Source organism: Pristiophorus japonicus, chromosome 24 (genome assembly GCF_044704955.1).
Source record: "Pristiophorus japonicus isolate sPriJap1 chromosome 24, sPriJap1.hap1, whole genome shotgun sequence".
NCBI classification, from domain to species: domain Eukaryota; kingdom Metazoa; phylum Chordata; class Chondrichthyes; family Pristiophoridae; genus Pristiophorus; species Pristiophorus japonicus.
The window spans coordinates 17,892,448-17,919,901 of NC_092000.1; the positions used below are offsets into that span (position 1 = coordinate 17,892,448).

At 48.5% G+C, this 27,454-nt stretch overlaps 1 protein-coding gene and 1 long non-coding RNA gene across 2 annotated transcripts; one reads left to right on the plus strand and one right to left on the minus strand.

Moving 5' to 3' along the window:
* Positions 1 to 48: 48 nt before the first annotated feature.
* On the minus strand, positions 49 to 7,361 carry LOC139237975 (uncharacterized). Its single transcript, XR_011588551.1, has 2 exons — positions 6,897 to 7,361; positions 49 to 880 (listed from the first exon to the last, which is right to left on the minus strand). It is a non-coding gene; the product is annotated as an uncharacterized lncRNA (long non-coding RNA).
* Positions 7,102 to 27,447, plus strand: LOC139237974 (epoxide hydrolase 4-like). The gene is made up of 7 exons (XM_070867337.1): positions 7,102 to 7,366; positions 8,256 to 8,341; positions 14,755 to 14,912; positions 15,943 to 16,071; positions 17,584 to 17,681; positions 18,450 to 18,598; positions 24,567 to 27,447. The coding sequence occupies exons 1-7, from the start codon at positions 7,124 to 7,126 to the stop codon at positions 24,787 to 24,789; spliced, it is 1,086 nt and encodes a 361-aa protein (XP_070723438.1). The 5' UTR covers positions 7,102 to 7,123; the 3' UTR covers positions 24,790 to 27,447.
* The last annotated feature ends 7 nt before the right edge of the window (positions 27,448 to 27,454 follow it).

Below are 27,454 nucleotides of genomic sequence, written 5' to 3' on the forward strand. Positions count from 1 at the left end.
TTGCCCACATCCTGTAAACTTTAAAAAATATATATTGCATAAAGCAGATTTAATTAACCAAGGATTTAATGTAAGCATTATCCTATTACACAAGTTGCTACTTGCGACAAAGATGGCGAACATTTCCAACATGCAGTATATTAAAGAAAATCATAAACCCGTTCTGGTTACAAACAACTCATTGACAAATTCTCTCCTCCCCTCCCTGAAAACTCAATTAAAAAAAAATATATATTTTTTATGGAATGTGGGTGTCGCTGGCAAGATCAGCATTTATTGCCCATCCCTAATTGCCCTCCAGAAGCTGATGGTGAGCTGTGGCAGCAGCCCGTGTGGTGAAGTTGCTCCCACAGTGCTGTTGGGAAGGATGTTCCAGGATTTTGACCCAGCCACGATGAAAGAACAGCGATATAGCTCCCAAGTCAGGATTGTCTGTGATTTGCAGGTGATGGTGTTCCCATGCACCTGCTGCCCTTGTCCTTCCTGGTGGTAGAGATCACATGTTTCGGAGGTCAAATTACATTCCAATCTATTGCAGATTCTTTCTCTCACTCGTGGACTCTGCTCTGACTGGTTGTTAATTAATCGCACTGATTATATATTTGGTTTACAGCACGTACTATCATGTGTCTCTCATCCTCGAGGAAACCGAGTGCAAGAGTTACAATACTTTCTTATCATGGGCATGTTTTTTGAAAATTCTTGTACAGACTAACTTATATAACCTTGATTGCAAATTAGAAACAAAAAACAATTTTGGTGTTTGAAGGTCCTTCTTGATTAGAACGACTCCCAGTGTCATCATGTCCGTGTCTATGAACTTCGACTTCGTAACCTTTTAAGGTTCCAGGTTTCAGCAGGATATCACCTCTTCCATTCCCTGTGGGCAAATAAGTAAAGTTGACAAATGCAAGGAGATTCAATTCTTGGGTGAGCCAAAAAGGATCAAGGAATGAGATGGGAACGGGATTAAAGGGAAAGTACTATGTTTCATTTGCTAATGTCCAGGATACAGTGTAACTTTCACAGGACACAAACTATTTCTTGTGACAGTCCTCATGGAACTAGTCTTTTTTGGCCTAACATGGGAACAATAGCTCTTAATTTAGGGTCAGTGGCGATGTTGACGGCAATTGCCGCTAGCCTTGAAGAAGGTTGCCCACAGAGATCGTGAGAAAACTTTAGGTTTCTTGACATGTAATTGATGGTAATGCTGTGAATAGAAGATTCTGAGTGTACTGCATCAAGCTGTCTAACCAGCCAATCAGATTGAAGAATGGTCTCGCAGACAGCAAACCAGGAAATAAAAAGCACCGATTAGCCACACTTTTTAAAAAAAAAAGTTAGAGAACGAAATGAAGATTGCGACATACACATGGGGTTAAGGTAAAAGCTGAAATCTCATGAACAAACTTTTATTTTTAAATTGTAGTTTTTATCATAATGGAGAAATGTGGTAGTCCACAAATAACATTTTTCAGGGAAGAATGGTTGTTTATCAGTCAATATGCTGTTTAAAATCCCAGTTTCATCGATTCCAACAATGAGGTATTTAATCGCGATATTAGCGCACAAAAGCTCAAGTTTTCGTCACTTCTACTGATTTCACGGATTTCTGGCGATGCAGTGCCATTTCCCCTGCTTTGTGTGACTCCGTACCATCCTTCTTCACCCAAACTCTTTGACTGCTCTGTGTGACTCAGTACCATTCCCCTCTCCAGGGCCCTTTCCCTGCAGTGGGACTCAGTACCATTTCTCTCACCCACCCTGCCATGTCCCCAAGGCCCTTTCCCTGCTGTGAGACTCAGTACCAGCAACCCACCCCCCCCCCCCCCCAGGCCCTATAACTGCTGTGTGACTTAGTACCATTTCTTCCTCTGCCCTCTCCCTTCCCTGTGCGCCCCGCCCCTGCCAACACCCTTTCCCTGCCCTGTGTGACTCAGTACCATTCGACCACCCAGGCCCTACACCTGCTCTGAGAGACTCAGTACTATTTCATTCCCCCGCTCTGTGACTGGATTCTTGTAAAATCCCATCTGGTTCACTAATGTCCTTTTAGGGAAGGAACTCCGCCGCCCTCACCCGGTCTGGCTCATATGTGTCTCCAGACCTGGTGGTGGGAAAATTATTGAAAAATTCTGAGGGGCAGGATAAATTTTCATTTAGACACTATCAAGAACAGACAGCATGGATTTGTTAAGGGAAGATTGTGTCTGACTAATTTGATTGAATTTTTTGAGGTGGTAACAAGGAGGTTTGATGAGAGCAGTGCGTATGATGTAGTCTATATGGATTTTAGCAAGGTTTTTGATAAGGTCCCACATGGCAGACTAGTCAAGAAAGTAAAAGCCCATGGGATCCAGGACAAATGGCAAGTTGGATCCAAAGTAGACTCAGAGCCAGGAAGCAAAGGGTAATGGTCGATGGACGTTTTTGGAACTGGAAGGCTGAATTCAGTGGGGTTCCGCAGGGCTCAGTACCATGTCCCTTGCTTTTTGTGGTATATGTCAATGATTTGGACTTGAATGTAGGGGGTATGATTAAGAAGTTTGCAGCTAATACAAATATTATCCATGTGATAATGAAAAAAACAGCTGCAGACTGCAGGAAGATATCAATGGACTGATCAGGTGGGCAGAACCGTGGCAAATGGAATTCATCTGGAGAATTGTGAGGAGAGTTAACAAGGCAATGGTTCACACAATACATGATGGGACACTGAGAAGTGTAGAGGAACAGAGGAACCTTAGAATACAGGTCCCTTAAGGTAGCAGGACAGGTAGATAAGGAGGTTAAGAAGGCATACGGGATACTTTCCTTTATTAGCCGAGGCATAGAATACAAGAACAGGGAGGTTATGCTAGAACTGCATAAAACATTAGTTCGGGCACAGCTAGAGTACTATGTGCAGTTCTGGTCACCACATTACAGGAAGGATGTTATAGCACTGGAGAGGGTACAGAGGAGATTTACGAGGATGTTGCCTGGACTGGAGAATTTTAGCTGAGGAAAGATTGGAGAGGCTGGATTTGTTTTCTTTGGAACAGAGGAGGCTTAGGGGAGACCTAATTGAGGTGTATAAAATTATGAGGAGCCTAAATAGAGTGGATAGGGAGAACCTATTTCTCTGAGGGGTCAATAAGCAGGAACCATAGATTTAAAGTAATTGGTAGAAAGATTAAGGGGACGTTGACTTGAGAAATTTTTCCACTGAGGGTGGTGGGGGTCTGGAACTCACTACCTGAAAGGGTGCTAGAGGCAGAAACCCTTACCACATTTAAAAAGTTCTTGGATGTGCATTTGAAGTGCCGTAACCCTACAGGGCTACAAACCAAGAGCTGGAAAGTGGGATTAGGCTGGGTAGCTCTTTGTCGGCCACCACGGACACGATGGGCCGAAATGGTCTCCTTCCGTGCTGTAAATTTCTGAGATTCTACACTGCCCACTGACTTCCACAGCTACCTGGACTGCACTTCCTCCCACCCCGCATCCTGTAAGGACTCCATTCCATTTTCTCAGTTTCTCTGTCTCCATCACATCTGCTCTGACGCCACCTTTCATACTAGTGCCTCTGACATGTCTTCATTTTTCCTCAACAGAGGATTCCCCTCCGCCATGGTTAACATGGCTCTCGACGGTGTCTTCTATTTCCCGCACCTCTGCTCTCAACCCTTCCCCTCCCTCTCAGAACCATGACAGGGTTCCCCTTGTCCGCACCTTTCACCCCACCAGCTTCCACGTTCAATGGATTATCCTCTGCCATCTCCAGCGTGGTCCCACCATCAATCACATTTTCCCCTTCCCTTCTAGCATTCCGAAGGGACCGCTCCCTCCGTGACACCCTGGTCCATTCTGCAGTCCTCCAACGCTGTTCCAATGAAGCTCAATGCAAGCTCGAGGAACATCTCTTTCGTTTCGGCATTTTACAACCTTCTAGATTCAACATCAAGTTCAAAAATTTCAGAGCTTAACCACTGCAATCTTTGGCTCCCTTCGCCCCTCTCCCCCACCCCCCCTCAGAGTCTTTCTATTTTTATCCCCGTCTCTAATGGCAGTTAGTCATTGTCCCACCATTCACATCCTCATCGATGGATGAAAGGAGGCCAGGACGTTGCTGATGGATGGAGGCCCAGGGCCTCTCTCTAATCGCTCTTGCCTTATAGACTTTCCCTTTTGTTATTTCTTCCCCTCCCCCTTTCAGTGCTTGTTAACATAGAAAATAGGAGCAGTAGTAGGCCATTCGGCCCTTCGCGTCTGCACCGCCATTCAATATGATCGGCTGATCCTCTATCTCAACACCATATTCCCGCTTTTTCCCCGTACCCCTTGATGTCTTTTGTGTCTAGAAATCTATCTAACTCCCTCTTAAATATATTCATTGACTTGGCCTCCACAGCCTTCTCTAGTAGAGAATTCCACAGGTTCACCACCCTCTGAGTGAGAAAATTTCTCCTCATTTTGGTCCTAAATTAAGAATCTGTTCTTTTCATAGAAACTCGGTGCAGGAGTAGGCCATTCGGCCCTTCAAGCCTGCACCATCATTCAATATAATCATGGCTGATCATGCAATTTCAGTACCCCATTCCTGCTTTCTTTCTATACCCCTTGATCTATTTAGCTGTAATGGTCACATCTAACTCCCTTTTGAATATATCGAACGAATTAGTCGGGAAATTGTGTTGGGGAAATTGATGGGATTTGAAGACCGATAAACCCCAGGGCCTGATGGACTGCATCCCAGAGTACTTAAGGAGGTGGCCTTGGAAATAGCGGATGCATTGACAGTAATTTTCCAACATTCCATAGAATCTGGATCAGTTCCTATCGAGTGGAGGGTAGCCAATGTAACCCCACTTTTTAAAAAAGGAGGGAGAGAAAACAGGGAATTATAGACCGGTCAGCCTGACATCGATAGTGGGTAAAATGATGGAATCAATTATTAAGGATGTCATAGCAGCGCATTTGGAAAGAGGTGACATGATAGGTCTAAGTCAGCATGGATTTGTGAAAAGAAAATCATGCTTGACAAATCTTCTGAAATTTTTTGAGGATGTTTCCAGTAGAATGGACAAAGGAGAACCAGTTGATGTGGTATATTTGGACTTTCAGAAGGCTTTCGACAAGGTCCCACACAAGAGATTAATGTGCAAAGTTAAAGCACATGGGATTGGGGGTAGTGTGCTGACATGGATTGAGAACTGGTTGTCAGACAGGAAGCAAAGAGTAGGAGTAAATGGATACTTTTCAGAATGGCAGGCAGTGACTAGTGGGGTACCGCAAGGTTCTGTGCTGGGGCCCCAGCTGTTTACATTGTACATTCATGATTTAGACGAGGGGATTAAATGTAGTATCTCCAAATTTGTGATGACACCAAATTGGGTGGCAGTGTGAGCTGCAAGGAGGATGCTATGAGGCTGCAGAGTGACTTGGATAGGTTAGGTGAGTGGGCAAATGCATGGCAGATGAAGTATAATGTGGATAAATGTGAGGTTATCCACTTTGGTGGTAAAAACAGAGAGACAGACTATTATCTGAATGGTGACAGATTAGGAAAGGGGGAGGTGCAATGAGACCTGGGTGTCATGGTACATCAGTCATTGAAGGTTGGCATGCAGGTACAGCAGGCGGTTAAGAAAGCAAATGGCATGTTGGCCTTCATAGCGAGGGGATTTGAGTACAGGGGCAGGGAGGTGTTGCTACAGTTGTACAGAGCCTTGGTGAGGCCACACCTGGAATATTGTGTACAGTTTTGGCCTCCTAACTTGAGGAAGGACATTCTTGCTATTGAGGGAGTGCAGCAAAGGTTCACCAGACTGATTCCCGGGATGGCGGGACTGACATATCAAGAAAGACTGGATCAACTGGGCTTGTATTCACTGGAGTTCAGAAGAATGAGAGGGGATCTCATAGAAATGTTTAAAATTCTGACGGGTTTCGACAGGTTAGATGCAGGAAGAATGTTCCCAATGTTGGGGAAGTCCAGAACCAGGGGTCACAGTCTGAGGATAAGGGGTAAGCCATTTAGGACCGAGATGAGGAGAAACTTCTTCACCCAGAGAGTGGTGAACCTGTGGAATTCTCTGCCACAGAAAGTTGTTGAGGCCAATTCATTAAATATATTCAAAAAGGAGTTAGATGTAGTCCTTACTACTAGGGGGAATCAAGGGCTATGGCGAGAAAGCAGGAATGGGGTACTGAAGTTGCATGTTCAGCCATGAACTCATTGAATGGCGGTGCAGGTTCGAAGGGCTGAATGGCCTACTCCTGCACCTATTTTCTATGTTTCTATGAACTGGCCTCAACAACTTTCTGTGGTAGAGAATTGTGAACCTGTGGAGTTCTGAGTGAAGAAGTTTCTCCTCATCTCGCTCCTAAATGGCTTGCCCCTGATCCTTAGACTGTGACCCCTGGTTCTGGACTTCCCCAACATCGGGAACATTCTTCCTGCATCTAACCTGTCCAATCCTCTCAAAATTGTATATGTTTCTATGAGATCCAGTCTGTCTTCATATGACAGTCCCGCCATCCCGGGAATCAGTCTGGTGAACCTTCGCTGCACTCCCTCAATAGCAAGAATGTCCTTCCTCCGATTAGGAGGCCAAAACTGAACACAATATTCCAGGTGAGGCCTCACCAAACCCCTGTACAACTGCAGTAAGACCTCCCTGCCCCTGTACTCAAATCCCCTCGCTATGAGGGCCAACATACCATTTGCTGCCTTCACCGTTTGCTGTACCTACATGCCAACTTTCAATGACTGATGTACCATGACACCCAGGTCTCACTGCACCTCCCCTTTTCCTAATCTGCCGCCATTCAGATAATATTCGGCCTTTGTGTTTTTGCCCCCAAAGTGGGTAAACTTTACTCTCTGGTTCTGACGAAGGTTCACCGACCTGCAACTTTAACTCTGTTTCTCTCTCCACAGATGCTGCCTGACCTGCTGAGAGTTCCAACATTTTCTGTTACTCCAGATTCCAACATCAGCCGTATTTTGCTTATATCTCGAGTCCCACCTCTTTGGCTGACAGCAGTGCCAGCCAATCAGAGTGGGCAGTCGATCGCGGGCTCAGCCAATAGCGGCGTGGGGGTAGATGGGGCGGGACACCAGGCGGAATCGAAGATGGCGTCGCTGCCGTCGCGCCTGCTGGTACTGCCGAGCCGCCTGGCGCTGGCCGCCGGCGCCACCTTCTACTGGCTCGTCGTCTACACGCTGACGGTCTGGGCTAGCGGCCTGTTCCTGCTGCGTACGGCCTGGTTCGTGGCGAGGAAGCGAAGCCGGGCCTTCGAGTGGCGCAGCCGGGACAAGCCGCCCGCTTGCCTCAGCGACCCGTCCCTGGGGACCCACGGCTCGCTGCGGATCCAGGTGCTCACCCTTACTGCGCACGCTCGGCCAATCCCGGCGGGTCTACGCATGCTCGGCCCGCGCACAGCCCCCTGGGAGTTGTAGTCCGCCTCGACTCGCGCATGCGCACCGACGGCTGCCCCACCACCCCCGGCGGCTGACATGCCACTCAATGGTGACCTGCACATTGTTCATTGAAGGAGGCCATTCAGCCCATCTTGCCTCTTTGAAAGAGCTAGCCAATCAGTCCCATTCCCCCTGCTCTCTTTGCCCCCCAAAGCCCTGCATTTTTTTTGTTTCAAAGATTTATATCCAATTCCCTTTTTGAAAGTGGCTGTTGAAGTATTCAACGACAACTTGCATTCACGTGACGCATTTAAAATAGCAAACCGCCCCAAGGTGCTTAACAAGGGCGATATCAATTCGGGCATTTTTGACACTGAGCCGCAGAAACGGTTAGCATTGCAAGTGACTGAACGCTTGATCAAAGAGGTTGCTTTACAGCCAATTAAGTACTTTTGAAGTGTCGTCATTGTTGTAATGTGGGAAACGGGGCAGCCAGTTTGTGCGCAGCAAGCTCCCACAGACAGCAAATTGATGATGTGCAGATAATCTGTTTTAGTGATGTTGGTTGAGGGATAAATATTGGGCCCAGGACACCGGGGATTACTCCCTTGCTCTTCGAAATAGTGCCGTGGGATCTTTTACTTCCACCTGAGAGGGCAGCCGGGGCCTCGGTTTAACGTGTTGCCAGAATTTGCATGATACAATTGTAATTTCTTCCAACTAATAGTTAGGGGGATTATCTTAACTTAAATTGTACAAAGATGGAAGTCACTTTATTTGGAACCCATGGCAATGTAAATTGTATTGTGTGAGACTCACTGACCTGGTCTCTCTCTCTCTTTAGGATTCAGGGCTGCAGTTTCACTATGTGGCAGCTGGGGAGAGGAACAAGCAGCTGATGTTGTTACTCCATGGTTTTCCTGAGTTTTGGTAAATACTTTTTAATGGACCCTTTGCTTTTTAGTGGACACTTTCTCCTGTCAGCAGAGAACTAGTTTATGCTTTTGCCACACCGAAGCCAATTACTAATCTGGACATTCTACTGCTTATATTTTACTTTTTAGTCTGTTGTTTCTCTCTGTTGTACTGTGAATTGTTATTGGTATCTCATTTAATGAAAGTAAATTGTTTTTTTAAAAATTACCCGTTCCGGGATGTGGGCATCGCTGGCAAGGCCAGTATTTATTGCCCATCCCTAATTGCTCTTGAGAAGATGGTGGTGAACCGACTTCTTGAAAGGCTGCAGTCCGTGTGGTGAAGTTGCTCCCATTGGGCTGTTAGGGAGGGAGTTCCAGGATTTTGACCCAGCGACTATGAAGGAATGGCCATTATATTTTCAAGTCAGGGCGGTGTGTAACTTGGAGGGGTGCATGGTGATGGTGTTCTCATGCGCCTGCTGCCCTTGTCCTTCTAGGTGGTAGAGGTCGCGGGTTTGTGAGGTGCTGCCGAAGAAGTCTTGGCGAGTTGCTGCAGTGCATCTTGTAGATGGTGCACACTGCAGCCACGGTGTGCTAGTGGTGGAGGGAGTGAATGTTTAAAGTGGTGGATGGGGTACCAATCAAGTGGGCTGCTGGATGGTGTCGAGCTTCTTGAGTGTTGTTGGAGCTGCACTCATCCAGGCAAGTGGAGAGTATTCCATCACACTCCTGACTTGTGACTTGTAGATGGTGGAAAGGCTTTGGGGAGTTGGGAGGTGAGACATTTAATGCAGAATACCCAGCCTCTGACCTGCTCTTGTTGTCATGGTATTTATGTGGCTGGCTCAGTTAAGTTTCTGGTCAATGATGGTAATGCCGTTGACTATTCAGGGGAGGTGGTTAGACTCTTGCTCGTTGGGGATAGTCATTGCCTGGCACTTGAATTTATATAATGCCGTTCACATTCTCAGGATCCCTGCGGAGGGAGAGGGGATGATGTGTGGCTCTCTCGACTATTTGCACCAGTGGGGTACAGAAGATGTCGTTTTATCTCTGCCCATTCCTGCTCCCCTTCCCCGCCCAGGTGTTAGCCGTGGCTCAAGGATAGCACCCTTGTCTCTGAATCAACAGACTCAAGTCCCTTTAATTCATTCAATTAAAAACAAAACAAAATGTGGGCAAGTTGCAGCCTATTAACTCGTATTTACAGCACAGAAACCGACCAGAAACCGGGACAATGCTGGTATTTATGCTCCACACCGAGCCTGTTCTGGACTTTTCACCCCAAAACAATGAACTGATAACGGTGAGAGTTAATGTAAACCTTAAGTAAGTCAAGTGCATCGTAAAGTTGAGAAATCAAGGACTGTAAATCAGTTGGACTTCTCATCTGTCTCGGAGTTACTCCAGGGAGAATCTCAGCTGTAAGGACTCCGGAAGACCAAGGTCCGATCTCCAGTCTGTGTTAATTACCTGATCTTGGTTCCCGTGGAAGTACTGTCACTGCCTTTGGGTGGGTGGGGGAGAGGATCGGCCGAGACTTTTGCTCCTCATTGCTGTTTAATGATCGATTCTAGAAGTGGAAATTCGGTCGTGCCTCAGTTGGGACAGTGTCCCGGCGGAGAGGTAAATTTTGCGCCGGCAAATGGTTTGCGTCGCCAGCCGCAAAATTCATCAGCTGGGCCCGGAGTTTGGAGCGGGGCGCTGAGGGAGGCGTTCCACATCTCCTTTAGGGCGCTAGACCGGCTGAGCAAGGGAAAATCCCGAGCTAAAGAGCCGGCCTCGGAATGCCCTAAGGGAGGCCTGCCGGGGGGGATTCTTAAAAAAAATCCACCAAAAACATCCCATTACATAACTCACGCCACCACAACATAAATCGCTGGAAAAACAATTATACTTACCTGAGGTCGACATCACTTACCTCACTGTGGCCGCTACAGGTCCGACCGCCTGCTTTCACAAAAAACAAAAGACAGAAAAGAGATGAGTAAAAGTGGAGGGCAGAGAAACCAAAGGCAAGAAACAAAAAGGGCCACTGAATATAAAAGGGCTGCAGGAGGGGTAAAAACTAAAAATCATGGTTTAAAAACTAGGATGAAAACACTCTACCTAAATGCACGCAGCATTAGAAATAAAGTAAATGAGTTGACGGCACAAATCATTACAAATGGGTATGATTGGGTGGCCATTACAGAGACATGGTTGCAAGGTGGCCAGGACTGGGAATTAAACGTACAGGGGTATCTGACGATTCGGAAAGATAGGCAGGAAGGGAAGGGAGGTGGGGTAGCTCTGTTAATAAGGGATGATATCAGGGCAGTTGTAAGGGATGATATTGGCTCCAATGAACAAAATGTTGAATCATTGTGGGTGGAGATTAGAGATAGTAAGGGGAAAAAGTCACTGGTCGGCGTAGTTTATAGGCCCCCAAATAATAACTTCATGGTAGGGCGGGCAATAATCAAGGGAATAATGGAGGCATGTGAAAAAGGAACGGCAGTAGTTATGGGGGATTTTAACCTACATATCGATTGGTCAAATCAAATCGCAGGGGGTAGCCTGGAGGAGGAATTCATAGAATGCATACGGGATTGTTTCTTAGAACAGTATGTAACAGAGCCTACAAGGGAGCAAGCCATTTTGGATCTGGTCCTGTGTAACGAGACAGGAAAAATAAACGATCTCCTCGTAAAAGATCCTCTCGGAATGAGTGATCACAATATGGTTGAATTTGTAATACAGATTGAGGATGAGGAAGTTGTGTCAGAAACGAGCGTACTATGCTTAAACAAAGGGGACTACAGTGGGATGAGAGCAGAGTTGGCTAAAGTAGACTGGAAACAAGGACTAAACGGTGGCACAATTAAGGAACAGTGGAGGACTTTTAAGGAGCTCTTTCATAGTGCGCAACAAAAATATATTCCAGTGAAAAAGAAGGGCGGCAAGAGAAGGGATAACCAGCCGTGGATAACCAAGGAAATAAAGGAAAGTATCAAATCAAAGATCAATGCGTATAAGGTGGCCAAGGTTAGTGGGAAACTAGAGGATTGGGAAGATTTTAAGCAACAGCAAAGAATGACTAAAAAAGCAATAAAGAAAGGGAAGCTAGATTATGAAGGTAAACTTGCGCAAAACATAAAAACAGATAGTAAAAGCTTTTACAGATATATAAAACGGAAAAGAATGACTAACGTAAATGTTGGTCCCTTAGAAGATGAAAAGAGGGATTTAATAATGGGAAATGTGGAAATGGCTGAGACCTTAAACAATTATTTTGCTTCCGTCTTCACAGTGGAAGACACAAAAACCATGCCAAAAATTGCTGGTCATAGGAATGTGGGAAGGGAGGACCTTGAGATGATCACTATCACTAGGGAGGTAGTGCTGGACAGACTAATGGGACTGAAGGTAGACAAGTCCCCTGGTCCTGATGAAATGCATCCCAGGGTATTAAAAGAGATGGCGGAAGTTATAGCAGATGCATTTGTTATAACCTACCAAAATTCTCTGGACTCTGGGGAGGTACCAGCGGATTGGAGAGCAGCTAATGTAACGCCTCTGTTTAAAAAAGGGGGCAGGCAAAAGGCAGGTTAGTTTAACATCTGTAGTGGGGAAAATGCTTGAAACTATCATTAAGGAAGAAATAGCGGGACATCTGGATAGGAATAGTGCAATCAAGCAGACGCAGCATGGATTCATGAAGGGGAAATCATGTTTAACTAACTTACTGGAATTCTTTGAGGATATAACGAGCATGGTGGATGGAGGTGTACCGATGGATGTGGTGTATTTAGATTTCCAAAAGGCATTCGATAAGGTGCCACACAAAAGGTTACTGCAGAAGATAAAGGTACGCGGAGTGAGAGGAAATGTATTAGCATGGATAGAGAATTGGCTGGCGAACAGAAAGCAGAGATTCGGGATAAATGGGTCCTTTTCCGGTTGGAAATCAGTGGTTAGTGGTGTGCCACAGGGATCAGTACTGGGACCACAACTGTTTACAATATACATAGATGACCTAGAAGAGGGGACAGAGTGTAGTGCAACAAAATTTGCAGATGACACTAAGATTAGTGGGAAAGCGGATTGTGTAGAGGACTCAGAGAGGCTACAAGGAGATTTGGATAGGTTAAGCGAATGGGCTAAGGTTTGGCAGATGGAATACAATGTCGGAAAGTGTGAGGTCATCCACCTTGGGGAAAAAAAACAGTAAAAGGGAATATTATTTGAATGGAGAGAAATTACAACATGCTGTGGTGCAGAGGGACCTGGGGGTCCTTGTGCATGAAACTCTTTTCCCAAAAGGTTAGTTTGCAGGTGCAGCAGGTAATCAGGAAGGCGAATGGAATGTTGGCCTTCATTGCGAAAGAGATGGAGTACAAAAGCAGGGAGGTGTTGCTGCAACTGTATAAGGTATTGGTAAGGCCGCACCTGGAGTACTGCGTGCAGTTTTGGTCACCTTACTTAAGGAAGGATATACTAGCTTTGGAAGGGGTACAGAGACGATTCACTAGGCTGATTCCAGAAATGAGGGGGTTACCTTATGATGATAGATTGAGTAGACTGGGTCTTTACTCCTTGGAGTTCAGAAGGATGAGGAGTGATCTTATAGAAACATTTAAAATCATGAAAGGGATCGACAAGATAGAGGCAGAGAGGTTGTTTCCACTGGTCAGGGAGACTAGAACTAGGGGGCACAGCCTCAAAATACGGAGGAGCCAATTTAAAACCGAGTTGATAAAGAATTTCTTCTCCCAGAGGGTTGTGAATCTGTGGAATTCTCTGCCCAAGGAAGCAGTTGAGGCTAGCTCATTGAATGTTTTCAAATCACAGAGAGATAGATTTTTAAGCAATAAGGGAATTAAGGGTTACTGGGAGAGGGCGGGTAAGTGGAGCTGAGTCCACGACCAGATCAGCCATGATCTTATTGAATGGTGGAGCAGGCTCGAGGGGCTAGATGGCCTACTCCTGTTCCTAATTCTTATGTTCTTATGTCCTTATGTTCACAGGCGGTCCCATTAGGGGGCGCTATGGAGCACTACCGGTCAGGCAGCAGCCAAAAATCGAGCCAGTGTCTCAACCGGGACATTACACACCGGCTCGCCTCTCCCGGGCGGTACTGCTCCGCACCCCCGCAAACCCGGCACAGAATGCGCCGGCAGGGAGCTGGCCGCCCGCCAGGAAATGCTTTCCGCCGCCATTGCCGCCCCTCCCGGGCTGCTAAGAGGGGCAGCAGAAGACCAAATTGGCCGAGGCTAGAATCAGAATCGACTCTGATTTCATTCCATCTCTCCCCACCTCACTCCCTCAAATAGCTTGACAACAAATAACCTGTCGAGGCTCGCTCATGAATAACATCATTTTTTAGATGAGACATTAAACCAAGGCTCCGCCTGCCCCTCTCGGATTGGACAAAGATCCCATCGAAGAAGTGCAACAGAGTGTCCTGGCCAATATTTATCACTTAGGCAACATCACTTTTTAAAAAAAAAGCAGATTATCTGGTCATTATCACATTGTTGTTTGTGGGAACTTGCTGTGCCCAAAATTGGCTGTCGTGGTTCCTTCATTACAACAGTGACTGCACTCCAAAAGTATGTAATTGGCTGTAAAGCGCCTTGGGATGTCCTGAGGTTGTGAAAGGCGCTATAGAAATGCACGTTCTTTTTTTCTTTTTAACAGCCACTTGTCCAACAGCCAGAGGTCAGAAACTTCAGGACAGGAGCACCAGAGAAAGTCTCTGTTGGAAGTAAAAAGGGTCTGTTTGCAGGGTTAAGAACATAAGAATTAGGAGCAGCAGTTGGCCATTCGGCCCCTCGAACCTGCTCTGCCATTCAATGAGATCATGGCTGAACTTCTACCTCAACTCCACTTTCCTGCACTATCCCCATATCCCTGGATTCACTTAGTGTTCAGAATTCTAGCAATCTTGGTCTTTAATATACTCAAAGACTGAGCCTCCACAGCCCTCTGGGGTAGACAATTCCAAAGATTCACCACCCTCTGAGTGAAGAAGTTTCTCCTCATCTCTGTCCTAAATGGCCGACCCCTTATTCTGAGACTGTGACCCCTGGTTCTAGACTCCCCAGCCAGAGGAAACATCCTCCCTGCAGCTACCCTGTCAAGAACTGTAAGAATTTTGTATGATTGAATGAGAGTGCCCCTCATTCTTCTAAACGCTAGAGAATATCAGCCTGGTCAGCTCAATCTCACCTCCAAGGACAGTCCCCCCAGGAATCAGTCTGGTGAACCTTGGTGGGGTGGGGAACCTCGGTCAGTTCTTTCCTTTGCCTTTATATGTGAGCACGGGAGCGTTGTTGCAGAGTGCGTCTGCTGGTCTGAATTGCGTAGCCTGCCCCCACTTGTTCCAGCTGCTGGGTCAGCAGTGGGGTTACCGTCTCACCGAATGCTTGTCTTGTGTCACAGGTACTCGTGGCGATACCAGCTGCGGGAGTTCAAAAGTGAGTACCGGGTGGTGGCGGTGGACTTGCGTGGTTACGGGGACTCCGATTCCCCCCCGAACCGAGGCGACTACAAGCTGGAGTGTTTGCTGGCGGACGTCAGGGACATTATCGAAGCTCTAGGTACGCTGACTCGTGGCAGCCAGAGCTGAGGGCATTTGCACTTTCATCAGGGTTTGGGGTTTCGCCTGAACTTAATCCACCGTTGCAATTTTCCTCTGTTATATATCGGGCGACTAACGAGCGTTTTTTAGCGGGCTTGTCTCGGTGGGGACATAGGAACGCTTTCTAGCCCCTCGAGCCTGTTCCACCATTCCGTTAGATCGTGGCTGATCTGCAACTTAACTCCATCTACCCGCCCTTAACAGTGGCAGCCGTGGCTCACTGGACAGCGCTCTCGCCCGTGAGTCAGAAGGTCGTGGGTTCAAGTCCCACTCCAGGGACTTGAGCACATAAATCTAGGCTGACACTCCCAGTGCAGTGCTGAGGGAGTGCTGCACTGTCGGAGGTGCCATCTTTTGGATGAGATGTTAAACCGAGGCCCCGTCTCAAGTGGACCCGTAAAAGATCCCGTGGCACTATTTTGAAGAAGAGCAGGGGAGTTATCCCCGGTGTCCCAGGCAAATATTTATTCCAAAATCAGCATCACTAAAAACAGGTTATCTGGTCATTATCACATTGCTGTTTGTGGGAGCTTGCTGTGCGCAAATTGACTGCCGCGTTTCCCACATTACAACAGTGACTACACTCCGAAAGTACTTAATTGGCTGTAAAGTGCTGTGAGATGTCCGGTGATCGTGATGGGCGCTATTTAAATGCAAGTCTTAATACCCTTGCTTAACAAAAGTCTTGGTCAATCTCAGTATGATACATTCGGAGTTTTGGCTGATTTCCCTTTCCTCCATCAACGGATGCCGATGCTAGCTCCCTTGCTGCCACCCTGGCTTTGGCCACCAACGCAAACAGTACGTTGAGTCTTCAGTGACTGATCCAGCACAGGGTCATGTCCTCGCGCTCTAGCCCTGTCGTGGGATCGACTTGCTGCAAAGTCTGTCAATGCAGTGAGCGCACTCCCTAGTTGGGCCGACGTCTCGCTCTGCTACACATCAGCCCAACCCCTCAACCTGACGCTGCAGTTTTGCTGTGTTTTCAGGGCACCGCAGCTGTGTTCTGGTGGGACATGACTGGGGTGGTGTCCTCGCCTGGAACTTGGCTATTTGCAATCCGGAATTGGTGGATCGATTGATCATCATGAACGCGCCACACCCAGCGACATTCCAAGGTGAGCCAACTCTTTCATCATTAGAAGTCAACCCTGTTCCCTCTTGTTAAAGGGGCACAACCAATAAAACCTGTAAATTAATGAAAAAGTTCAAATGAATCTGAACAAATCAAACCACTATCTTATTTCCGGTTTGTGATGATGCACTCTAGTTCCTCCGGCGCCCACCTCTCGCGGAAGGCCGCGAGCGTACCGGTGGATACCGCGTGCTCCATCTCCAGGGACACCCTGGCTCGAACGTAACCGCGGAAGAGAGGCAGGCAGTCGGGCTGAACGACCGCCCGCTGCCTGGACCGGTTGATGGCCCCCTTGGCCAGGCCCAGGAGCAGTTCTACGAGGAGGTCTTCCGACCTGCCTGCTTTCCCCCGTTTCCCCCCCCCCCCCACCGAACCACGGGGTGACCAAAACTTGGGACTGAAGTGCAACCAGAAATTGAGGAGTAGCCCCTTCAAATAGTGGAAGAGGGGCTGCAATCTCTCACACTCTACGCAGATGTGGAATACGGACTCCTCCAGGCCGCAGAAAATACAGGCGGCCTGGGAGCCCGTGAACCGACTTCAAACTTTATTGCACGGTACTGTCCCGTCCAACACCCTCCAGGCCAAGTCCCCAATAAATAGAGGGAGGACTCCCGCGTAGAGAGCTCCGTGAGCTGACAGCTTCTGTTAGTTTCCAGTAACAATGGGAGGACGATGCATGTACTGTCCAGTTCTAGCATCATAGAATGATACAGCACAGAAGGAGGCCATTAGGCCCATCGTTGCTGAGCCCGCCCATTGCTAGAGCTATCTAATTAATCCCACTCCCCTCACTCTTTCCTCATAACTCTGTCATTTTTTTTTCCCCTTGAAGTATTTATCCAATTCCATTTTGAAAGTTACTATTGAATCTGTTATGTATGCAACTATGTAATACTTGCCAGCAGAGGGCGCGACTGTTGGAGTCCGAATGGTCACCTGCACACACGTGCAGGGCCAGTATAAAAGGTCGGCTGCCATGTTGTTTAGGCACTCTGGAGTTATAATACAGAAGACTAAGGTCACACAAAGTTTAGCTCACAGTACTCAGCCTCGTGGAGTTCTTCGATACACAACAGAATCAGCTACCACCGCCCTTTCAAACAGCGCGCTCCAGATCAGTACTTGCTGCGTAATAAAAATGTTTCCTCTGGATCTTTTGCAAATCACCTTAAATCTGCGCCCTCTGGTTACCGACCCTCCTGCCACCGGAAACAGTTCCTCCTTATTTACCCTATCAAAACCCCTCATGATTATCAACACCCTATCAAATCTCCTCTCAACCTTCTCTGCTCGAAGGAGAACAATCCCAGTTTCTCCAGTCTCCTCACATAACTGAAGCCCCTCGTCCCTGGCACCATTGTAGTCAATCTCCTCAGCACTCTCTCCAAGGCATGATCACCTGGCCTAATATCTCCTTATGTGTCAGATTGTGTTTGATAACGCCTTGTGACGTTATGTAAAGGCACTATATAAATGCATGTTGTTTTTTCAGACTACCTTAGCTTATCCCAGCTGCTGAAGTCCAGCTATATATTCTTCTTCCAAGTGCCAAAGCTTCCAGAGTTTCACATGTGCATGGACGATTTCAAGGTAAGCTGCTCCCCTCCTCTGCTACAGACCTTGACTACTTGCCGGCCGACGGGTTCCACGGACCCCACTTTCCCTCCATGCCTCGTGTTGTTCCTCGTGCCTCAGGAGTGTGCGGGATGGGCCATTCTACCGTGCGGCAGGGCTCAAGGCCAAGCCCTGTCTTCTTACCAATCGACTTGAAACTGCCTGCGAGCATGGTGGAAGCAGATTCAATTGTGACATTGAAAGGGGGAATTAAATGTATATTCGAAAAGGAAAACAATTGCAGGGCTACGGGGAGAGGTGGGGGTGGGGTGGTGGGGGGAGGGGAGGGGGACTAATTGGATCGCTCTTACAAAGAGCTGGCACAAGCACGATGGGCCGAATGGCCTCCTGTGCTGTATGATACACGAACATAAGAAACGGGAGTGGGACAGACCATTTGGCCCGATCCAGGCTGCTCCGCCAGTCAATGAGATCATGGTTGACCTTCTACCTCAACTCCACCTTCCCGCAATATCCCCACATCCCTTGAGACCTCTAGAGTCCAAAATCTATCGATCTCTGTCTTGAATATTCTCAAAGACTGAGCCTCCACTGCCCTCTGGGGTAGAGAATTCCAAAGGTTCACCTCTGAGTGAAGAAATTTCTCCTTATCTCCGTCCCTCCGGCCAAGCTTCACGTTGCCTTCACCAGCTGACCCTTGGTCATTTTGTTTATTTATCTTTCCCAGGATTATTTTCTCCATAAATATTGCTTAAAACCTGTGGCTGACCCCATGTTTTCCAGGCCCTGAAGAGCGTGTTCATGAGCAAGCGAATGGGAATCCGGAATAAAAGCAGCAGACTGACGGAGGAAGAGTTAGAGGCCTACGTGTACTGCTTCTCTCAGCCCGGAGCGCTGGTGGGTCCTCTCAACTACTACAGGAACATCTTCAGGTAGGCCATTCACCCGATCACTCGTAACCTTGAATTGAATTGCAACGCAGGCTGGAGGGGCTGAATGGCCTATCCCCTCCTGCTAACCTTCCTGTCCCATTGAAGCTCACCCTGCTCTGTGTGGCACCTTGAGACACAGCTATACCAGCACACACGCTTCCAAAGCTGGCTCCGAACAGAACTGTGACCCCATTGCTATTACATCAGTAGTCCACTAGGTGGAGTAGTCCACTAGCGAGCTCTATTACATTTTTCTTCTTCTTGGGCAGTCCCTCGGAGTCGAGGATGACTTGCTTCCACAGTAATGAGTTCTCATCTTGGCGCTGAGCAACTCGAGTCTCATCGCCAAGCGCGTGCAGAAATCAAGCGCAGGCAGCAGAAAGACCATGCAGAAATTCTGTCCCACCCTCCCTTACCCTCAACGACCATCTGTCCCACCCGTGACAGGGACTGTGGTTCTCGTATTGTACTGTCCAGTCACCTGAGGACTCGTTTTTAGAGTGGAAGCGATTCCGAGGGACTGCCTATGCGCAGGTATGAGAATGAGTTCTCAGGTGACTGATGAGACCAATGTGGGACCTACAGTCTCTGTCACAGGTGGGGCAGACAGTGATCGGAGGGACGGGTGGGTGGGGTGCTTGAGTTGACGTGCGCTCCTTCCGCTGTTTGCGCTTGGCTTCCGCGTGCTCCCGGCGAAGAAACTCGAGGTGTTCGGCGCCTTCCCGGATGCTTCTCCTCCACTTTGAGCGGTCTTGGGCCGGGGATTCCCAGGTGTCGGTGGGGATGTTGTACATTTTCAGGAAGGCTTTGAGGATGTTTTTCTGCCCACCTGGGGCTCGCTTGCCGTGTCGGAGCTCTGAGCAGAGCGCTTGCTTTGGGAGTCTCGTATCGGACATGCAGACAATGTGGCCTGCCCATCGGAGCTGATCGAGTGTGGTCAGTGCTTCGATGCTGGGGATGTTGGCCTGAGCGAGAACACTGACGTTGGTGCGACTATCCTGCCAGGGGATTTGCAGGATCTTGCGGAGGCAGCGCTGGTGGTACTTCTCCAGCGCTTTGAGGTATCTACTGTACATATTCTATGTTCCTGAAGCATATAGGAGGGCGGGTATCACTACTGCTCTGCAGACCATCAGCTTGGTGCACTCTCCCAGCTCAAATATACAGCTGCATTTTGAATGCCCCTCTTTTCTTTGGAATAAACAGCCAGGCAGGAAAGTGGATGAGATAAACACAGAAATAGCTGAAAAACACTCGACAGGTTCAGGCAGCATCGGTGGAGAGAGAAACAGAGTTAACGTTTCAGGGTGGCGATCTTACATTTCTTAACTTCTTCCAGTACTGATTAAACAGTTTATAAGCAAGTAGAGAGCCAGGGAATGGAGAGGGGGGGGGGGGGGTCTGTGATAGTGGATGAAATGTTTATCATCCTCGGGCTGGATGTTCCAGTGCTGTCCGCCTCTGTTTACGCCCCAGAGGGTAGGCAATGGCGACGGTGAGCTCTTGCGCCCAGGTGGCCGGCCGGCTAGCTTCCAACGCCCTGCTGGGACATTACCGCCTGGGAGAGGCGAGCCGGTGTGCAACGCCCCGGGTTGCGACACTGGCGCGATTTTTGAGTCCTGCCCGGCCCGTAGCGCCCCCTGCTGGGACCACCTGTGAAAGCGGCGGTCCGAGCTGCAGCTGGGTAAGTAACGCCAACCTCAGGTAAGTGTGATTGGTTTTTCTTTGTTTTTTGCGATTTATGTTGTGGTGGCGTGCGCTATGTATTGGGAATGTTTTTGGTGTTCTCCCCCCCCCCCCCCCTCCAAGGTGCCTCTCAGAGCACTCCGAGGCCGGCTGTTGAGCTCGGGATTTTCAGTGACTCAGTCGGCCTAGTGCCCCGAGAGAGGTGTGCAATGCCTCCCTTAGCGCTCCGCCCCACACTCCGGGCCCAGCTGCCCAATATTGCTGACTGAGGCGCAAGCTGTTCCCGCCCCGAAATGAGCAAAGCCGAAATTCCAGCCGCAGCTCATGCGTAAAGAGGTTCTCTGTGATAACTGGTTTAAATGTACTTCCCGGTGGTATAACTCCCTGCCTCCGTACGTGTGCGATCTCTCCGTGGTCATGTTCCAGGCCATGGATCGATTCGGACGGCTTGTTTTTATAAAGCAGTTGTCACGCACGGTCATAAGCCATTGCTGGCAGCACACAGGAGCTCGCTCTCCTGGAATCGCCCTTGGATCGCCTCTTGTCTACATTCCTGGAATTGCTTCCGATGGGCTGCAGGCACAGAATGTCCCGGAGGTGCGACCTTTCACTGCCAGTCCACGAAGGCATCAATTCGAGCAAGTGCTGCCTGCGGAATGCTATTGATCCCGAAGGATTAACAGTGTCCTGCTTGTCACCCTTCCTGGAATGGTTACGGTACGCTGCCCGAGCATTTATTTGCAAGTAGAGAGGTTAAGTTATTTGGAAGGCGGGGCTGCGAATGCCTTGTGATAGAATCATCGAATCTTACAGCACAGAAGGAGGCCATTCGGCCCATCGTATCTGTGCCGGCTCTTTGAAAGAGCTACCCAATTAGTCCCACTCCCTCTGCTCTTTCCCCACAGCCCTGCACACTTTTTCCTTTTGAAGTATTTAATTCCCCTTTGAAAGTTACTATTGAATCTGCTTCCACCGCCCTTACAGGCAGATCATAACAACTCGCTGCGTAAAAAAAAAATCATCATCTCTCTCCCTCTGATTCTTTTGTCAGTTATTTAAAATGTGTGCCCTCTGGTTACCGACCATGCAGTATATCGCAGTGGGTGGCATGATGGAGCCTGATCGACTTTCTCCAGATGAACTTCTTGTGAATGGCTACCAAAATTGTCTTCCCGCATTTAACAGTGGCTACACTTCCAAAAATACTTCATTGGCTGTAAAACTTTGGGACGGCCTGAGGCCGTGAAGGACGCCCTATAAATGCGGCTAGTCTGCAAGATGGAATTCGTAAGCGAGTCTAATAGAGGCCTTTAAAATGATGAAAGATTTCGATAGGGTAGATGTGGAGAAGATGTTTTCCCCGTGCGGGCGAGACCAGAACTAGAGTACATTATTGTAAGAAAGTCACTAATAAATCCAACAGCAATTTCAGGAGAAACTTCTTTACCCAGATTGTGGAACTCGCTACCACAGGGAGTGGTTGTGGCAACAGGATAGATGCATTTAAGGGGAGGCTGGATAAACACATGCGGGAGAAAGGACTAGAGAATTATGCTGATAGGGTGAGATGAAGAGGGGTGGGCGGAGGTGGCTGTGGAGCATAAACACCGGCACGGACCAGTTGGGGCCAATGGGCTGTTTCTGTGCTGTAAAGTACGAGGTCACATCAAAGTCCCACTAGATTTTCAACTTGCACTTGCTTGCAGTGCCTGGTTTGTACCACTAGAGTCCCTCAGTGAGCTTTGGAAGCCTGGGCCAACAGCAACAGTTCGAGGGCTGGACTTTACTCTGATTTGGGGAAGGCTGAGGTCCCGATGTTTCATCCCTCTCCCAACATACATAATCGAGCGTATCATCAGCTACTGTGACTGACCTAGAAAACAATAACTTCATTCCAGTGGGGTGACACCTGTTGGCCTGCGGTGACCACATCTATCAGACCGCCTCTGTTGACCATTCTCCATGCGCGAGTTCGGACCGCAATTGACAGCAGGTGGCTGGAATGGATTGTAGGGTCGGAGAACGGAGGTCACGGCCTGGCCTGATCCCTTTTTATTCTGCTTGCTAGTCGAGGAGTGCTGACGCTGCTGCCTTGTGTGGCTCAATAACTTACTGGCTACCGGGCCTAGGGGTAGAAGGAAAACCCCAAGTCAAACGTCACTCAGGGTGCACGACCCTGGCAGCCACACGCCTTGTGACTTCAAATAACCGGGGGGGGGGATCCCCATGCTGGCCCTGAGGTACTGGTGTCTCTCCAGGACAGAGTGTGTGGGAAGCTGCATCTTCAACATGAGGCGGGTGTGTGGATACAAGCCTCTGGGATCCAGAGGGAAGGGTTCCAGGGATTGTAATGTATTTGCTTCATGGGTTTGTTGCTTAAGAATGCAGAGCAGCACATTGCTATTCAGAACTAGTTGGTTTATTCACAAAGGTTTAACAATCACACGACACATTACCAGTTCATCCACCAGGCTCACAACCACCTGCCTCATCGTGGATCCCCCGAACCCAACTGGCTGGGGTTTTATTGAGTCTTATCAACATCACGTGACTGGCTAAGCCACTCACAATGCAACAGCTTGACAGCTTTTACCAAGATTTGAACTCGGATCGCTAGATTTAAAGTACAGAGTGCTCACCATTACACCATTGAACCAACCCTGTGAGCATGCACACAGGTGCATACATTGCAGGGACCTTGATGAGAACCAGAAATGGGGAAAATTGAATAGGACTGCAGGAGCCATGGCTGCATCCTCTCCATTCTTAAATTCTCTTTCCTTTTTCTTTGGACTGATCAGGATGACACATGCTCAGTTGGTGCTGAATTAGGGATGGTTTTGTGCTGTGGGACCATATGTATCGGGAACTGGATTGAGACTGCCTGTTTCGCTAAAAACCATTGGACACAGGAGACCTTCATCCTCCAAATTCTCATCCTTATTTTCAAATCCCTCCATGGCCCTCGCCCCTCCCTATCTCTGTAATCTCCCCCAGCCCCACAACCCCCGCTCCTCAAATTCTGCCCTCTTGAGCATCCCTGATTATAATTGTTCAACCATCGGTGGCTGTGCCTTTTGTTGCCTGGGCCCCAAAGCTCTGGAACTCCCTGCCTAAACCTCTCCGCCTCTCTATCTCCCTTTCTTCCTTTAAGACGCTTCTTAAAACCTACCTCTTTTGGTCACCTGCGCTAATTTCTCATAGAAACAAAGAAACTAGGTGCAGGAGTAGGCCATTCGGCCCTTCGAGCCTGCACCACCATTCAATATGATCATGGCTGACCATGCAACTTCAGTACTCCATTCCTGCTTTCTCTCCATACCCCTTGATCCCTTTAGCCGTAAGGTCCACCTCTAACTCTCTTTTGAATATGTGGCTCAGTGTCAGATTTTTTGTCTGGTAACACTCCTTTGCAGCACCTTGTGACGTTTTACTACGTTTTTATACAGACGTTTATATAAATACAAGTTGTTGTTCATTCTAAGAAAGAACTTACATTTATATCGCTCCTTTCACTGCCTCGGGACGTCTCAAAGCTCTTTAAATAAATGAAATAAATATCATCTGTTTTAGTTATGTTGGTTGAGGGATACATGTTAGCCACACTTCCCCTACTCTTCAAATAGTGCAGTGGGAATTTTTTATGTCCACTCGAGAGGGCAGATGGGTCATTGGTTTAATGCCTCCTCTGAAAGACCTCTGACAGTGCAGCACTCCCTCAGTTCTGCGCTGAAGTGTCAGCCTAGATTTTTATGCTCAAGTCTCTGGAGCGGGGCTTGAACCCTCGATTTTCTGACACTCCAGGGACTTGAGCACAAATCTAGGCTGACGCTCCCAGTGCAGCACTGTCAGAGGGTGCCGTTAAACCAAGGCCCCGTCTGCCCTCTCAGGTGGATGTAAAAGATCCCGCGGCACTATTTCGAAGAAGAGCAGGGGAGTTATCCCCGGTGTCCCGGGCCCAATATTTATCCCTCAATCCACATAACGAGAAAACCCCCCCCCCCCCGCAGATTACCTGGCCATTATCGCATTGCAGTTTGCTGTGCGCAAATTGGCTGCCGTGTCTCCCCACATTCCAACCATCACTACACTCCCAAAAAGTGTTTCATTGGCTGCGAAGCGCTTTGAGACGTCCGGTGGTCGTGAAAGGCGCTATCTAAATGCAAGTCTTTTTCGTGTGCAGCTCGCAACTGGCTGCCTTCTGACCCGGAGGCGAGGTGTTCCCAGCGAGAGACGCCACGCCGGACCTTGCTGACTGACCGTGTGCTTGCTTGTGTTGCAGCAACCTGCCGGCCCGGTGCCGTGACGTGATGGCGCCCACCCTGGTGATCTGGGGCGACCAGGACGAAGCCCTGGAGGTGGGCATGACCGCCCACATGGAGCAGTACGTGCAGAATACCTTTCGGCTGAAGCTGGTGCCCGGGGCCAGTCACTGGGTTCAACAGGACCAGCCCGACGTGGTCAACAAACTCATCTGGACCTTCCTGAAGGAAAGCAACAAGTAGGCTCCCCAATCCACACATGTGCACGTTGCATTTTTGCACTTGTGAAATTCTATCTACATATATATATATATATATCTCCTCCCTATGGAAAAACAAAAACACCCACAAATTTATAAGCAAATGTATTTTTATAATCTGCTAATTGAATATTATTTAAATGCAGTAGATGCTGAAGTTTGCAGTGGCTACTTAAAGCAAGTGCTTGGTTCTTCTGTCCCCATCAGCTGCTTGTTGCCCACTTTGTGCAGAGTGCTGTCAAATGTTGGAGCGAAGGAGTGGGGGCGGGGAGACACAAATCTACAAACACGGGTGGGGGTGCACCTGGGAGGGAAATCGATCAAAGTAACAGGTAAAGCCGTCACCAGGTCTAGTGACCTACTGTTCACCCTGCCCTTTAACGGACTGCCAGTTATCGCAGGCTCGCTTCCAGCGCTGCTCGTTTGGGGTTGACTGTCTCCTGGGGTAAAGGGGGGCGTAGTCCTGCCCACAGTTGTGTGTTTTCTACACATTGCCTGGATAGCCAGTGTCTGTGGGGTTAGTGCACTGGGGAGCCAGTGTCTGTGGGGTTAGTGCAGTGGGGAGCCAGTGTCTGTGGGGTTAGTGCACTGGGGAGCCAGTGTCTGTGGGGTTAGTGCACTGGGGAGCCAGTGTCTGTGGGGTTAGTGCAGTGGGGAGCCAGTGTCTGTGGGGTTAGTGCACTGGGGAGCCAGTGTCTGTGGGGTTAGTGCACTGGGGAGCCAGTGTCTGTGGGGTTAGTGCAGTGGGGAGCCAGTGTCTGTGGGGTTAGTGCAGTGGGGAGCCAGTGTCTGTATGCTTTCACTGCAATGGGGTAACGTTATTGTGTGTCTCAGCTAGATCTGTTGTGAAGCAGCAATTTCAGGAGCCACGGGAGGTGATTTATCTTTTGCAAAGTGCAGAGGGACAGAGAATGTGGCAGCGGTTATTATATCTATTGGTGTGGAGTGAGTCGCTTAACAGAATAGATTCAGAGCGACTCTGTGCTGTTGGCAGGGAAAGAAAAGAATACTTTTATATAGCGCCTTTCACGACCTCAGGATGTCCCAAAGCGCTTTACAGCCAATGAAGTACTTTTTGGCATGTAGTCGCTGTTGTAATGTGGGAAACGCGGCAGACAATTTGCGCACAGCAAGTTCCCGCAAACAGCAACGTGATGATGACCGGATAATCTGTTATAGCGATGTTGATTGAGGAAGAAATATTGGCCCTGTACACCGGGGTTAACTCCCCTGCGGTTTTTCGAATAGCGCCCTGGCATCTCTTACGTCCCACCTGAGAGGTGACACTAATTAAGGATCGGGAGAGGGAGAGCTGTTGAGTTGCTCAACATTAACTGTTACTTTTCAGTCCAACTTATCTTTGTGCCGTGGGCTCCTTGCGTTTGGTGTTTGTGTGTTGTAACTGTTTATATGTAATCCCTCGGACCTGATGTTATTCAACTGAATTGGGCCAACCAGTTTGGAACCCCCTGGGGTGTCGCCTCCTATTCAGCAGCCTCTGGGGCTGAATGTGTTGGGATCTGGCTGAGAGGGAAATGGATGGGCGACTGCTGCCCTCTGGTGGACACACACAAGCTGAACTTTCTGACTTTCAAAATTCTCTCTCGTTCCTCTTACTCTTTCTTTCTCTCTCTTACTCTCTCTTTCTCTCTCTTACTCTCTCTTTCTCTCTCTTACTCTCTCTTTCTCTCTCTTTCTGACTCTTTGTCTACCTCTCTCTCTGTTTCTTATTTCTCGCTCTACCTCTCTCTATATCTTTTTCTCACCATTTTTCTCTTGCCTTCCTCTTCCTCTCTCTCTCTGATTGGTTATTTGACCAAGGGGGGAACTGCATCCTGCCTTTGCCTAATGTCTGCACAGATACATTTTCCAATTTGTAGCTTTTTGTCAAAATTGCAGCCAGCACTCCCTCCAACAACACTTGTATTTATATAGTGCCTTTAACGTAGTGAAATGTTCGAAGCGGCTTCAGAGGAACGTAATCGGACTAAATTTGACATCGAGCCATATAAGGAGATATTGGGATAGCTGACCAAAATTTTGGTCAAAGAGGTTGGTTTTAAGGAACGTCTTGAAAGAACGTCTCCATTGCTTTGCCCCTCCCTGTCACTAATCTCCTCCAGCCCCACAACCCTGCTCTCCTCTAATTCTGCCCTCTTGAGCATCCCTGATTATAATCGCTCAACCATCGGTGGCCGTGCCTTCTGTGGCCTGGGCCCCAAGCTCTGGAACTCCCTGCCTAAACCTCTCCGCCTCTCCTTCCTCCTTCAAGACGTTCCTTAAAACCTACCTCTTTGACCAAGCTTCTGGTCACCTGCGCTAATTTCTACTTCTGCGGCTCGGTGTCAAATTTATATCGCATAATACTCCTGTGAAAGCGCCTTGGGGCGTTTCACTACGTTAAAGGTGCTATATAAATACAGGTGGTTGTTGTTGAGAGAGGGTGGGGTGGGGGAAGAGCGTTAAGAGAGGGGATTCCGGAGCATAGGTCCCAGGCGGCTGAAGGCACGGCCGCCAGTGGTGGGGCGAAGGTGAGGGAATGCGCGATAGGCCGGATAGGAGGAGTGCTGTGATCCCAGATTCCTAGCCTTCAGGCAGCAACTTCTCCCCATCCATGTTTCACACACACTGTCGCCGGGTCGGGGGCT

Coding starts and splice junctions, on each gene's coding strand:
- LOC139237974 (XM_070867337.1), top strand. CDS start 7,124: ATGGCGTCGCTGCCGTCGCGCCTGCTGGTACTGCCGAGCCGCCTGGCG. Junction 8,342..14,754: donor CATGGTTTTCCTGAGTTTTG/GTAAATACTTTT, acceptor CTTGTGTCACAG/GTACTCGTGGCGATACCAGC. Junction 14,913..15,942: donor GGACATTATCGAAGCTCTAG/GTACGCTGACTC, acceptor CTGTGTTTTCAG/GGCACCGCAGCTGTGTTCTG.